The sequence below is a fragment of the Ursus americanus genome, chromosome 9 (genome assembly GCF_024610735.1).
Source record: "Ursus americanus isolate L20-20 chromosome 9, mUrsAme1.1.p, whole genome shotgun sequence".
Classification (NCBI taxonomy): Eukaryota; Metazoa; Chordata; class Mammalia; order Carnivora; family Ursidae; genus Ursus; species Ursus americanus.
Genome location: NC_142135.1, coordinates 33,240,952 through 33,256,951, shown reverse-complemented (window position 1 = coordinate 33,256,951; position 16,000 = coordinate 33,240,952). Strand labels below are relative to the sequence as shown.

The following is a 16,000-nucleotide window of genomic DNA, read 5'->3' as shown; positions in this document are numbered from 1 at the left end:
ACTGGCTTCTTTTCCTTGGCATAATGTTTCAAGGTGTATCCACGTCGTAGCATGGATTGATGTTTCATTTCTTTTTACTACCAAAGAATATTCTGTTGTACAGATACACCGTATTTTATTAATCCAGTTACCAGTTGGTAGACATTTAGGTTATTTTTTTCCAGTTTTTGGCTAATAAGAATAATGCTGGTATGAATATTTGTGTATAAATTTTTGTATATTCCTATGTTTCATTTCTCTTGGATATGTACCTAGGAGTGGGGTTACTGGGTCATTTGGTAGCTCTACTTTTGACATTTTGAGGAACTGCCAAACTGTTTTCCAAAGTGGCTGCACCATTTTATAGTCCCACTAACAGTGTATAGAGGTTCTAATTTCTCTGCATTATTGACAGACTTGTTACTATTCATCTTTTTTATTATAGCCATTCTAGTGGATATGAAGTAGTATTTCATTGCATTTTCACTTTGCATTTCCCTAGTGACTAGTGATGTGTTGAGCATCTTTTCATGCATTTACACTGGCCATTTGTGTTTCTTCTTTTGGGAAATGTCTGTGGGATCCTTTTCCCATTTTTTAACTGTCTTATTTGACTTTTTATTACTGAATTGTAAGAGTTCTTTATATATTCTAGGGACAAGTCACTTATTAGATGTGAGTTGCACATATTTTCTTTCATTCTGTGGGTTGTCTTCACTTTCTTGATAGTGTCCTTTTAGGCACAGTTTTTTTTTTTTAAAGATTTATTTACTCATTTTAGAGGGAGAGAGAGAGTGCATGCATGCAAGCAGGGGGAAGGACAAACGGAGAGGGCGAGGGATAGGATCTCAAGCAGACTCCCTGCTGAGCACTGAGCCTGCTCGGGGCTCCATCTCAGACCCTGAGATCATGACCTGATCCAAAATCAAGGTTGGATGCTTAATTGATTGAGCCACCCAGCTGCCCCCCCCCCAATTTTTTAAAAAAAGATTTTATTTTTAATCTCTATACCCAATGTGGGGCTCAAACTCACAACCTCAAGATCAAGAGTCACTGCTCCACCAGCTGAACCAGCTAGGTGCTCCTGAATCATAAAATGTCTAATTTTAATGTCCAATGTATCTATTTTTCGTTGCTTGTGTTTTTGATATGTCTGAGAAACCATTGCCTAATTCAGAGTGACACAGTTTTATAGCTATGTTTTCTTCCATGAGTTTTATAGTTTTAGCTTTTACATTAGGTCTTACATCCTTTTTTTTTTTTTTTTAAAGATTTTATTTATTTAGAGTGTGAGTGAATGGATGCGAGCAGGGGGAGAGAGAGAATCTCAAGCAGACTCTGTGCTGAGCATGGAGCCTGACGCAGGGCTCAGTCCCACAAATTTGAGATCATGATCTGAGCCAAAATCAACAGTTGGACACTTAACTGACTGAGCCACCCAGGCGCCCCAGGTCTTACATCCTTTTTGAGTTAATTTTTGTATATGATGTGAGGTAGGAGTCTCAAATTAATTTTTTTGCAATGGGTATCCAGTTTTCCTAGCACCATTTGTTGAAAAGACTGTTTTTTCTCCATTGAGTTGTCCTGGCACCCTTGCTGAAAACCAATTGATGAACATAAATGTGAGGGTTTATTTCTGAGCTTTCAGTTTTGTTTTATATTTCTTTCTAATCCTATTTCTATCTTTAAGCCAGCACCACATTATCTTTATTATTGTAGCTTTATAGTGTAAGTTTTGAAATCAGAAAGTGTGAATTCTCTTTGTCTTTCTTTTTCAAGGTTGTCTTGGCTATTCTTATTCCTTTCATTTTCATATGAATTTTAGGATCGTGTCAAATTTCTGGAAAGAAGTCAGCTGGAATTTTGATGGGGATTGTGTTGAATCTGTAGGTTAGTTTGGGGAGTATTGCCATCCTAACAATTTTAAGTCTTTGATTCATGAATATAAAATGTTATGCCATTTATTTGAAGATAGTGATGCTCTTGTTTTTAAAATTCAGTTATAGTAAAAGAGTTTTTCTAAACTATAGTTTCAGTCACTCCTGATACTTACTTGCTTTGTATTTCAGCTGAAGATGGATCTGGGATCCTTGATCACTTTTTGTATTTTGATTAATTGGCAGAACCAGTCTACAATCCCTTTGATTCTTGGAATACAGAGCATTTAAGTACTTAGGGTTTGGGTAAATAGGTACAATTTTGTAAGATACAGAATTTTGGAGAATCTTAGAAATGTGTATTTGATTGAAGCTCAAAGGGAACTTCTTGAAGTCTGTTTGGAAGGGTGTCCTATGTATGCTATTAAGCTTTTCTTTATTGATGGAACCACCGTAATGCAATGTCTCTGGGTAATAGAGGCTGATGTTGCAGAGAGACCTTTTAACATGTCAGTGTATAGGAAGTAAATAGACCTAAAGATGTACTGATGGTCTTTAATATAGGAGGCAAAAAAGCCACTTAGGAGACAGGTTTATAGTAGATTAAGCAAGAGATATTAGAAGTTTTAAGTAAGACGAGGCACTTGGCAATAAGAATGAGTGAAAGGATGAAAGAAAAAGTAACAAAGTACTTTACGGATAGTAATTCCATGTATTCATTATAGGGCAGATGTGAAAATAATTATTGATGATATTCTCAGAGCACTATGGTATGAACATCTCTTGGTTTCTTGATGACACATTTTTAATTGAGAAAAAGTTTGAGGAAACTCTTTGTAGTTGCCATCCCTGAGGTGAGTATCTTCCCTACAGTCCCATCCCCTCATTACAGTTTCAGGTCGTGACAACTGGAGACATGAGGAAGGGAGATGCCTGAGAATGTAATTACTCGGATCCTTATTAATCACCTCAGTGGCTCTGTAGGTCTTTGGGATGTCCTGAATTATAGCGTAAGGTTTGCTCGCATTTTTTAGGGAAGGAATCTGGGAAGTATTTGGATTAAATGTAGTTCATTTGGTTGTGGAATTAAAAGTTACTTGTGCAGTTTGTCCTCTGTTCTTTTCTGCACTGTTATGCAATCTTGTCTTTGTCAGTTTTTCTGAAACATATGAGGAATTTAAGAATCCTGTAGTTGTTAGACCTTGGTAGAATTGACAGATGGTAGCTTAATGACTTAAGTGTTCCAGTTTTTAAAGTCTGAACACTGTGATATGTGGAGTAAATTACAGTTTTTACTTATCAAGTAATCTAATCATCAGAGCAGTTTTTAAGGTGACCATGTGTACTTTGACATAGATACTCTTGTAGAGATGCACAGGGAGATTGGGAAGTTCTGAATTACACACTCAGTTTAAAAATTTGACACTAGGCAATTCTACACTCTGAACTATTTCTGTGGTAAACATATGGACATTTTTGCATTTTCGTAGCAAATGGTTCTGTTTATAAGACGCTTGTGAAATTGCACGAGAATAACGGCTTGTCTCCTTTGAAGGGATAAGTGAATTTTGGAGATACAGCCAAGTGTATGTACAAATCGCAAGTTAAATGTGTTGAAGACAGCAGCTTACATAATTTTTTCTACAGTTCTACTGTATTAGGTTTGAGGTCATATAGCATAGGATTTTTTCTGACCCTTATTGGTTCATGTTGCAGAAATTTCTTTTTCTTTAAGATTTATTTCTTTATTAGAGCACAAGAGCGTGATGCATGCTTGTGAGTTAGGGGAGGGGCAGAGGGAAAGAATCTCAAGCAGACTCCCCACTGAGCACGGAGCCAGACTGGTCCCCAGGACCCATGAGATCATGAGCTCAACCGAAACCAAGAGTCAGAGCTCTACTAAGCCACCGAGGCACCCCTTGCAGGAGTTTCTTAATTTGTCTACCCGTTTACCCTCCCTGCCGTTGAGCATATGATCCTCAGATTAATAGTCCAAAGCCCTGTTTTGACCATGTTACATACACTTCTCTCTAAAGTCTGACATCAGAGGCTATCCACCTGGCCAGCTGGCTCCAGGCTACCTTCCTAGTCTAACCGCCCCTTCTCAGCACAGCACTCGGGCAGTCTGGATCCCTCTTCATCCTCTGAATGCCCTTGCTTTTCTGCCCCTCCTGATGTTGACTCAGGGATGCCCTGCAGCAGGAATGTACTTTCTTCCCCTGTAATCATCCTTTCAGAACCATTCCTGTCCTTCATTGCCTTGCTCATGAGTCATTATGCTTTTTTGATTACAGTGGCTAGAAGTGATCCCTTTTTCCTTTGCGCTTCTCTCTCTGTAACCTGGTATTCTCAGCTGGCACTTAACCATAGATACTTTGTATTTAGTCATTTGTGTCTTCTGGTATCTCTCCATTTCGATTTTAAGCAATTTTAAACTAGTGTTTTGTTTTTGTTTTTGTTTTTTTGTGTTCTATACTTTTGTATCCCACCCAGGGCCCAGAGGCAGACATAGAACTGGAGAAAGAACACCAAAGTCCAGACACCATGTTTCTAGTCTCAGCTTTGCCATTAGCTGGTTTTGTGGTATTGTGACTTTTTGTGATTAAGTCACTTACTCTCTTTATACCTTGGCGTCTTTACTTACATAAAATGAAGGGATTGACAAGGTGATACCTAGGTGCCTCAGTAGTTATGGCACTATGGTTTCTCTTTAGCATTGTTCCTTGCACATAGTAGATGCTCAATAAATAGTTAATGAATAAATAATACGGACCTCATTCTTCACCATTACTGTTGCTTGTATTCTGTTGCCTGTCAGATCTCTTTTGTCCTAAGTGAAAGCGTATGTGGTGAATGCTAGCTCCCAGCCTCCGTCCTTTGTTGTTGGTCCTTGCAGTCAGATTCATTGGCCCATTTTTGTCATATAATGTATGTTTCTCACTAGTTTCCCATTACCTTCTTTCCAGACTTAATAAACATATTGCATGTAGTCTCTTTAAAACTCTACAGTTATTCAGTTGAGCTTTGCATATAACAAAATCTTGGTCCCTTTTATCCTTAAAACCTTATTTATAGAAGTTGTGACCCATTGTTCTATATTATACAGATAGGTATGATGGGAACGTATATGGTCAAATTCATGTGTGTATGTACTGCGTTCATTGTATAGCATGGAATTTAGGACTTTTTCCTGAAAATTATTGTTAATTTTTTTTCCCCTCCCAAGGGTGGTTAAGAAAGTGGCTCAATACATGGCTGATGTGTTGGAGGATAGTAAAGATAAAGTTCAGGAGAATCTGTTGGCCAATGGAGGTAAGCTAATATTTCAGGATTTGATATTGACTTAACATAAGGTGAATGACTTAGCTATGAAAACAGGGAATAGTTGTTGAGTGTCTCTTTGACTCTGCATTTTTTATTCTTTTCATTTGAATGTGAAAGGGTCTGTGTTTTGAAGATAGTTGAAGTGTACACTCCTAGAAACAATTATCACCTGGTTTTAATAGATTTATTTTCAGTTTGAGTAAGTTGGCAAAGAATATACTTTTGTCAAATTCTGCTTATTGAGGAGACAGTTTGAAGTAGTTTCTTTTTTTTTTTTTTTTTAAGATTTTATTTATTTATTCGACAGAGATAGAGACAGCCAGCGAGAGAGGGAACACAAGCAGGGGGAGTGGGAGAGGAAGAAGCAGGCTCATAGCAGAGGAGCCTGTTGTGGGGCTTGATCCCATAACGCCGGGATCACGCCCTGAGCCGAAGGCAGACGCTTAACTGCTGTGCCACCCAGGCGCCCCTGAAGTAGTTTCTTAATCTTGTGTCTCTTTCTCCTACATATGAGGCATATGATGGGTATGTGCATATCCCATTTTTTAAGTCATCAAATTAGCATTTTAATATATATGTGTATGGATATATATCTATATATACACACACATACCCATATATATGTGTATATGTAAAAATATAAATTTTTGAGTAAGGAGAAGAGATCCAGTCAGATTACAAGGTAAAAATGTTGATTATTCTATGTTACTTAATAATAGTTTCACATTTTTAAAATCAGTACTCTCCAGCAATGGTGACATCTTTACTGATTTTCTCAGTGCAAGTTTCAGCATTAAAAGTTATTACTGTGTAGGAAACTATAAACATTCTGTTGCTTCTCAGCAAAAAAAAAAAAAAAAAGTAATTAACTTATTTCCTTATTTCAGTTGACTTGGTTACTTATATAACAAGGTTTCAGTGGGACATGGCTAAGTATCCAATCAAGCAGTCCCTGAAAAATATTTCTGAAATAATCGCCAAGGTAAGATAAAAAAATGACACAGGTAGGACACATTTATAGTGGTTTTATTTATTTTATAAGTTTTTAGCTGGGAAATGCTCTTTAGGTTTTGACAAAGCAACTTTAAATGATATGTGATTGGATAGAAACGGAAAGTACCCTTAGTGCAACTTTGCCCAAAAAGAAAGATGTTGAAATATAACACTTTGCTGCGTACATTATCCAAGTTGTATTTACTTACTTAAGTGGTTAACTTAAATATTGTATCAGTGCTGTTTAAGTAAGAAAGTAAACTTTAAAATTCTATATTTATTATTTATACAAATTTAAGGGTAACTGAGATTATGTAGAACAGGAAATTGGAATCTGTTAAAGATTTAGTAGTCATTCAGGTAGATGACAGTGATTAGTGTAGCATGGTTACGTGTAGTACTGATTCAGACATTAAACTTTAGGGGTTCTCTGACGCCTTCTGACATTCAGTATCGATCCTCTACCCCAAAAAAATGCTAGTATTCATGTACACATGATTTTATGTACAGTTTCAGAGAGTACACAGATCCTGCGAAGCTCATCCATGAGCTCACCAAGTTAAGAGTTCCTTTATATTGTATCCTTGAACCTGAGAGAAAATGTAAAAGTCATACCTGAAACTATACACAGGGCAGGTAGACAACATTGTTATGATCTGGCTAGGATGAAAAGTATGGTTTAAATTACTTGGATAGACTTTTTCCTGGCTCCCAATGACTTCATTTGAACAATGTGCTCTATAGTTAAATATAAATGAGTAGATTGTTAAGGATTTTAAAACTGAATTCATCATTATAATTTAATGAAAACGAGTAATTTGATTATATAAAATGGTGCTCTCACTATGACTGAGCCTTATTTTCTTTTGATTCTTATCAAGGATCTAATCATCATCTTCTGATACTAGTATAGATGAGGAAACAGGCTCATAGAGGTGAATTGACTTACCCTGGTGCCAGATAGCTAATAATGGTAGATATGAGTCAAAACTAGTTCTTCAGATGCTGAATCTGCTGATTTGTATTTTCTTCCTAAATTGTTAGTAGTTTTAGGCCTTTTTTTAAAATCAGCTTCTGTAACATTTATAAATATATTCATCCACAATTGTAATTTAATCACAAAAGTATTTTGTGTAAGAATAGTGGTGTTGTGAACAACAAAACTGTGTAGTTTATTCCTTTTGGAAATTAATCCTTTGGCCTTCTGAAATTAAAGCCTTTTAATCAATAATCTCTGTACCCAGTGAGATAGATTCCATTTACGTGGTTTAAGTAATATCATAATGGTAATTAAAGTACATGTGGACTAAAACATTATCTTTAGTAGAAAAGATTCATATGGAAATTACTAGGGTTATTAAAAATGAAGTAGATTATTTTTTAAAATGACCTTTTAAAGTTGTGCTTTTAAAATAATAGTTCTTAACATTGGCAACCAGTGATGGTGTTTTTAAAAGTAAATGTTCAAGTACAGCTACTTTATTTGTGTTAGTAGAGGCAGATTTAGGAAAATCTTGCCTATTTTTCTTTTTCATTTTTAAAGGGAGTGACTCAAATTGACAATGACCTGAAATCTAGAGCATCTGCATATAATAACTTGAAAGGAAATCTTCAGAATTTGGAACGGAAGAATGCGTAAGTGTATCAAGTATATGTGAATATTAAGGATTGGGGAAGCACTCTAGCATACACTGAACGAGCTATTGTTGGGGTTTAGCGAATTCCAGTTTATGCCATTTCTGTAATCAAAACGGTGTTTACTTCATGGAGAAAAGTTTATTAATTCAGGCTAGTCAAAACAGATGCGAGGCTGATTTATTGTACTTGTTTAGTTTATCCCTTTATGCGTTTGAGGTTTTACTGAAAAATTGTCTAAAATTGTTTTAAATCAAATCATAGTTTAATTGCATAGCAATTACCTGCTGCTTAAAAGAATTCTATTGAAGAATCCTTTTACAATGTAATTTATCTGCTTTTCTGTTTTAGCTTTTTTACATGTTAGATTTAAAAAAAATAGTACATGTTTGTTTTCTTGATCTCATTGCACTATGACTCCTGCAAGTGTAGCTTTAAGCATTTAACTATTCAAGTTATGTGTTCATATTCCAGAGGGAAAATTGGTTGGATACCATCAGTGATACAAACAGGGCAAGTCATTTGCATTATGAAATGTACTGGGAGACCAAATGAAGACCGATTTGAAAGAGTTGATTATTGGGTTAACCAACCAAAATTGCCTAGTATCAGATGATACCCAGGGAGAGGGAGGAAAATCAAAGGTTGTCTTTAGATGATATAATGTTGTAATTATGATGAAATAGACTTTAATTGACATATAATGAATAACACTTGCCCAGTCAAGGTATTATATCTGTAATCAAGAGAAGAGCTGAGTTATAATAATTAAAGCAAACACAAAGGGAGGTACAGGAGGCAAATTTTGATAAATATTGACATTTCTTTAATAGTGGGGGCGAGAAATAGCTAAATTTGACTTCTTACAAAAGTAAAAATGTTAAGATTAATCTGTTTCTCGAGATGTATATATATGTGAATATAATTAGCCTGCTCTTTCTTTACTTGTGTTATGGAGGCATTATCAGCCTGATTATTTTTTTCTTATTCCTCAGAGGAAGTTTGCTAACTAGAAGTTTAGCAGAAATTGTGAAGAAGGATGACTTTGTACTTGATTCAGAGTATCTCGTCACATTACTGGTTGTAGTTCCCAAGTATGTCTTTTAATTACAAAAGTTTTTTTACTTGTTATTGTAAGAAAAATGTTAGTATCTGATATTGTAATTCGAAGTGTTCCATAGAACCCAATTGTGAAGGAACTATTACGTTGTCCTTCATTCTGTGAACCAACATGTACTCATGTGGCACACGTAGTAGAATTGAGTTTATAATCTGGTAATGGAGACATCAGTTATAAATTGCGATTCCAAATCAACTTTAGCAGCTTAGTAGAGTGGGCTTATTTAAAAATTAAATAATGCTAAATTATTAGATTTTTTTAAAAATACAGAATTTAGATTTTTCAAAGTAGGAAGCTCTTTGTATTTTTCTGGAAAGTCTTTATGATTGGTTAGGATGAATTAAACCCTTTAAAAAGCAAAGGCTGGTTTAGGTCAGGGGCTAGCAAATTTTTCTTTAAAGGGCCATATAGTCAATATTTTACATTTTGCAAGCCCAAGGGTCCCTTAAAACTACTCAACTCTGCCATGTCAACTTTGTGGTTGTAGCTGAAAGCAGCCATACTGTGAATGGGTGTGGCTGTGTTTCAGTAAAACTTTGTTTACGAAAACAGGCATAGGTTCTGGGCCTAGTTTGCTGGATTAGAGAACCCTTTGAAATCTTCTTCAGATTAGGTCTTCTGTGTTAAGTAACATTCGATCATAGTTAATCTTGGTAAAATGAAACCTTTTCGATACTCATAGGAAGGATTAGTAATTCTGTGCACATGCACGCATGTGTATGGGAGAGAGACACTGTTAGTGGTTTCACTTCCTGACTTGCACTGAAGTCTCGCCATCAGGGAATCTTTGGAGGATCCAAACTGAGGTGGGAGATTTGGGGATTCTTCATAGTATCATTGCACGAATTCTTCCTTTGCTGTGCTCTCCATTTCTGTCTGGTTAAGGAACTGGGAATATTGGAAAGTGGTATGTCCTGGAAAGGGTGGGAAAGCACCTGCCTTGAATTTACCATGGCCGCAATATTATATGACTTCTGTTTTTCTCCCCTTACTGCCGAATACTAGAGCACTGATTATTTATAATAAATTTCTGTGTATCTGTGTCTTATAGGTAGAAAAATAACCTTTGCCCAGATAAAAGATTCGTCTTAATCTTTATTGAAAATTTCTGTTTAAGATCAGAAATTTTTAGTTTTTTGTACATTATGGGACCTAGGGTACCTTATGTGTTGAATTGTTCACTATCTGGCCTACAAATACTACAGTTCATTAAATTGGAAACATAACTGTCTTTCTGCACACGCCCCAAACCGTTGGTCTCTAGAGAGGGTTGTTGCACAACGTTCTGTGCAGCATGGTTTGCTGTCACTTAATTTACTCAATGCTTCCTGGTATGCTGTGCTGTCAGTAAATATAGTTTGATTCAGCCTTTCATAAACAGCCAGTGAATAGACATGATAGAGATTTCCAGTGTGGCCTTTTAAGTTAATTTATTTTTAATAAGGTAATGCATATTAACTCTGAAGTTTGAAAGTCATTTAGAATCTGTACTTCGCTTTACTTCCTTTCCAAACTTAGTTCTGGGGTGTGCCTCTTTTGCAATAGTTAGTGGATATAAGAGTGGTGAACTGTATTTCCTGCCTCACCACTTACTGTGTTTGAAACTCATTCTCAGTAGGAAACTTGAAATTTTTTTTTTTTTGGTTACATAGATTTGAAGTATACTTTAGTTGAACTTCCTGTTTGTCCCATATTTTTTTTCTCTTTCTGGATATGGCAGGAGGTAAGACTTGTTTTTCTTTTCCACTATTTACTGTACCTTTTCTGCAGGTTAAACCATAACGACTGGATTAAGCAGTATGAAACACTAGCTGAAATGGTAGTTCCAAGGTCTAGCAAGTAAGTAGTAGTCTTTGTAAAACCCATTTCTTTCCTAGAATTCCTTTTTATAGTTGGGATGTTGGGTTAGGAAATAGCTTTATCTTTTCTTTGTGGTAAATTTACGGTTTCAGAACCATCTTTTTCATCATATGAGTAAGTTACGTTAACTCTAGTAATCACAGTTATAGACCTGGGAGGGACTTTGTACAGTCTGATCGACTGCCTCATGTTTGTAGATGGAGAAGTTTGAGACCACAGGGGTGAAGTGGTTTGCCCAGAGTCACATATCTCATTAATGGCAGGGCTAGAATTGGAACCCAGGTCACTGGTGTGGTACTTTTTCTGCCATGCTGTGCCACCTTCTGAAAATTCTTCGTTCAATATTTATTGTATACCTACTGTGTGTCTGTAATTCTTCATTTCTCTTGGAAAGTAAGTGTACCAAAACAGCTGCTAGACTAGAGTACCACGTGATCTCATTTTCCAGTGAGCATAGATTCTACCTAATCTATATTTTCCATTATAAAAAACTTATATTAAGTGTTTTTAAATTTATGGATTGATATACTTTGTCTAATTTGGTATTTATGACAATTCTTTGAAATAGTTGGAGCAGTTATTCTTGTGGATAAAGAAGTAAAAATACAGAAGAATTAAATATTAGCTGCCTAAGGCATTTGGCTGCATTGACTGTATTAGTGTCCAGTGACAAAATTAGGACTGAAAGTCAGGTTTTTTAATGTTAGGTCTTGTACTGTTGACACTACCATGTTATTTTTTCCTGTATTCTGTGATTCCACATGAGATGTTCTTGAGAAAATATTAAATACAGTGTATATGTACCCCCCAAGGATTCTTTTGTATGCTATGCCTCAAGAGGTGGCAACATGTGGTGAGAAAGGTATAGCAGATAGTGAAGAAGTGGTATTAGTAAGGTTAGGCCCATGCAATATTTTCTTTTCCAGTTTCATTGTGTCATATGGGAGGTAGCTTAGTATAATGGAAAGAGTGCTGGGCCCAGGGATTTGAGTTCTGTTGCTGGTTCTGCTACCAACTTGCTGTGTGACCTGGGGTAAGTCTTTTACCTTCTCTGGGCCTCATTTTTCTTTGTCTGTAAAATGAGCATAGTACCTTCCCAGTACACATTATGAGGCTATTTCAAGGCTTGATAAGATATACAAAATATAAGGTAATATGATTATGATAGTTTCACAAATGTTGGTTTTTTTGAGAACTAAACCGCAAACCTCTGCTCATCACGAATTTTTTTTTTTTCCCATTTTGGGGAATACCTTCAATTCATACCAGCCCTTCACATGGTAAACTGAAGACTAAGGACAGCCTTAGTCTTCATATTAGTTTCCCAGTGAAGCTGTTTATCCTGACAAATAACAACTTCTTATACCTTTGTACTCTGTAGGACATTAAAGCGGTAGAGGTTGGCTTTATGTCTGAGAGGCGGGGGGGGGGGGGGGAGGAGACCAGAGACGCAGTGTACACACATGTCCTCACAGCTAGTACATATGCCAGACCCAAGGTCCAGGGGAGTGGTGTGTAGATAAGTTTCAGATTCACTCTTTCGAAAGAAGGACTTTAAAAATATTACTTCAGAGATTTACATCTCTTGAACATTAGTAGCTTAAAGGAAAAAAATGCCAAGCAGTAAGAGTTCAGCATAGACAACACCTGTCTTCTGAATGATGAGTGAGTGCTCCCTGACCACCAGTCAGTGAAAACCTGTATTCTACCTGCTTCTCGTTCAAAAGACGTTTAGAACCACTGACATGAAAGCGTAGCTATTTAAATTTCGTTCACAAGAACAGCAGCAGCTCAACCAGCCCCGTGACAGGATGGTTCATTCATGTGGGGCACACAGGCTGTGGTGGGTTAGTTTGGAATTTTGGCCACTGTTCAGGAAAGATCTCTGTGACTTGATGCTGAAATTTTAGCGTATCATAATAACAACATTTTTGAGTAGCTGCTGTGTGCTAGTAATTGTTCTAAGTGCTTCATTTTTAAGTCATTTGTAAGTAGTAATACTTTTTGGCACTTGAGTCCTGACTCTTAGGAGCAGTGAAGATGAAAGTGAAATTGTGAGGTGAAGAATGAATTGAAAAATACTGTCTTCAAACCGGAAGGAAATAACTTTACTGAAAAAATGCTTAGAATCCAGCTATTTGTAAAATATTCTACTTAAGTCTTAAAATCATTGGAGAATTTGAACTCCCACCATTGTTGTGTGGATAAGTGCAGGGATGAGTGTAAATGCCATGCACAGTTACGGCCAGAGAAGTGGGGGCTGGGCGGCTGTTCTACTTCTCGTTGGAAAAACTGTTCAGAAAGAGGTGTTTTTCACTTGTACTCAGAATTACCACTTTTCTTTTTGTCTACTTTTCCTTGTGAAGGTAGTCTGACCAGGTCCGATCACTAGTTAACTTTTGCCTTTTCTGTGTTCTTGGAAGCAGCACCACAAACGCATTGGTGCTTCACAGAGGGTTTTGGTCAGGGAGCTAGAGGAAGCCAGCTCCGAAAGCCTAGGGAGAACTGTTCTAGCCATTGTGCAGAGAAAAGTTTCCCCTGTGTTTTGGAGCTGGGATTGCAAAGATAACTTTTATGAAGAAAAGCAGGAGAGATGCCTTGGCAGTGACACAGGCAGATTATTTAGGGGACAGAGAAGATGGCAGGTCTGAGTTTTGGGACCAAGCTAAGAAATCGGGAGCAGCAGGCCGAGGTAGTGGGCTCCAGGAGCACGGATACTCACATGGGTGACTGAAAATGCCGTGAAGTGTCTGGAGAACGTTGCGTTTCCTTCAGGCCTGGTTATGCCTGTGTGAGGATGGTGCTGCTCCTACTAGGTAATAAATAGTAGCACTAAACGGAGGGGTGCATTTGGGTCATTTATTTGAACCTAGTAGAACTTGTGCCGCCTGGGTTAAGCTAAACTAAGCTCCCTTTCAGGCACAGTCCAAGTCCTTGTTTAATCATGAGAAGATGGCACTTTCTTAACTCTTTCCTCTCCTTTTGGCTTTCATTTTGTTTCTCTGCCTTGGTCTCATATGTCACTTAAGGTCGCTGCTGGTTTTGGCTTTGTTTGATAAACCCCCCAGCTTCTGGCTTCTCATCTCCCCAATCCCTGCAGCTCACAAACCATCACCTCCACTTGAGTTTTTTTGTTGTTTATTATTTTTAAGAAGATTTTATTTATTTATTTGTCAGAGAGCGCACAAGCAGGAGGAGCAGCAGGCAGAGGGAGAAGCAGGCTCCCTGCCTAGCAAGGAGCCTGATGTGTGGGACTCGATCCCAGGACCCTGGGATCATGACCTGAGCCAAAGACAGACGCTTCACCCACTGAGCCACCCAGGCGTCCTCCACTTGAGTTTTGTAGTCTCTTGCCTTACCCTCAACTTCTAGAAAGGCTTTACTTCTGGAATCTTAAATCGGTAATCCAGTTCTTAAACCAGAGCCTCCTTTTCATCTTTTCTACTGTCCCAGAACCTGCTCTTTGACCTTGTCCACATCTCTAGTCCCCACCCCTTTGCTCTGACATTGTTGATTTCCTCCAGTCATGCTTCCCCTCCTGCTGAGCCTGAACTCTCGAGTCATCACTTTAGCTGTTGTCTTGCCTGCACCATCATCTCTGGCCCCTGTGACCTCCTGCAAACTCCCTCCCCGAATTAATCTGTAATGCAGCCTGCTGGCTTCTACGCCTGAATTGCCTGAGCTAGCCGGAGAGAATCTGGTAGCTCTGAGTATTGGCGAGTCTAGTCTTGGGCTCTTCTGTCTTACCAGGACAGCCTATCTTCTGTCAGCACCTTTTCAACCACACCCAGGGCTCTGACCTCTGCCTACAGTGCTGGGACTCCGAAATCTCCCATCTGTGGCCTGGCTATCCCCATAGTTTCAGACTCCCACACCTGGGTTCTCCTGGGCACTGCACATGTCTGCGCCACAGGTAGCTACCAATAGGACATCATCTCCCCAATCTCAGCCTAGTCGCCCATCTCCCTTATAGTGTGTGGCAGCAATATCTGCCTAGTTACCAAACCAGACTGTGGTAGTCAGTCATTTTGAACTCTTACCTCTCCCTCACCACCCACCCTCCCAGGACCCAATCTAACAGCTGTGTTATTTCTACCTGCAGTAGCATTTGGTTGACTCATATGAAATTGCTATTTTGTAGGTCAAAAATGGTCAGATACCAACAACTTCATATGGTTCAACTGACTTTAACACCCCCCCCCCCCCGCCCCGCCTCGCCAAGTCCCGTAGCTACAGCCTCTGCTTCAGTTTAAATTCCCGTCTCTTGCCTGGACTATTGTAATTGCCATTAGCTGGTCTCTTTTATCTCTACTCTTTTCTTCCTCTCATCAGTCTCCTGCATTGCTGCCATTTTCATTTTTGTGGTGTACCAATCTATTATTGGCACACGTGTGTGCACACACGCCCACCCCCGTACTCTGTGTTCCAGCTATGCTTATTTCTGGCAGAGCCCCAAATGTGCCATGCTGTTCCACACCTGTGTGCATTTGCCTGTGGGGCTCTACTGGCATGTTCTCTGCTTTGCCTGTCTTTCAGACTTCCACTTAGCATCACTGCTTTTGTGAAACTCTTTAATGCCTCCTGAGATAAAGTTATTAATTCCCTTTTTGCCCCAATATATCACATATATCTTCTATTATAACATTTGCAGTTCTGTATTGTATTACTTGTTTCTCTCTGTTTCCTTGATTAGACCATGCCTTGAGGTCAGCAGACCACATTGTCTTAGTTTTATTCCTAATATGTAGCGAGAGGTGGGCACCTTTGTAGAGGCTCGGTACATGTTAAATGATTGAAAGTCCATTATCCCAAGGACTCGTGGTTTGTTTTTTATAATATTTTAAGAAATACCTTTCCTGGGGATAGGAAGGAAAAGCAAATGGTTTCTGTTTATTTTTTCTTAATGAGGTAGCACAGCAGGATTTAGTCATAAAATAAGACTGACTTTTTATCTTGTCTTCCTTCACCATAAGGATTTTGAATAAAGCCAGACAACTTTGCTGTGCCTTGGGTCTCTGCATGATAGAGGCGCCTGCGTAATAGACACCCGGCTCATTGTCACAGAGCTGTGGCAAACATCGAATGCTTTAAAACGGCCAAGTACTGTGTGAATTTAAAAGATAACTTTGACAGTGGAGGAATATTGTTCGGGGTCTGCACTAGCCTGTCAGGTTGGATTTGGATTTGTTTGATGGCAGTGTGCATTTTACAG

General features: G+C 38.2%; 1 protein-coding gene across 2 annotated transcripts in view; it reads left to right on the top strand.

The window, feature by feature from the left end:
- ATP6V1C1 (ATPase H+ transporting V1 subunit C1) overlaps nt 1–16,000 on the top strand; it is a 42,416-nt gene that overhangs the window by 19,423 nt on the left and 6,993 nt on the right. For both annotated transcript variants that reach the window (XM_087864680.1, XM_045805827.2), the window contains 5 exons: nt 5,083–5,168; nt 6,068–6,162; nt 7,717–7,808; nt 8,804–8,902; nt 10,699–10,767. In XM_087864680.1, coding sequence (XP_087720806.1) covers nt 5,083–5,168; nt 6,068–6,162; nt 7,717–7,808; nt 8,804–8,902; nt 10,699–10,767 — 441 coding nt within the window. The remainder of the gene's footprint in view (nt 1–5,082; nt 5,169–6,067; nt 6,163–7,716; nt 7,809–8,803; nt 8,903–10,698; nt 10,768–16,000) is intronic.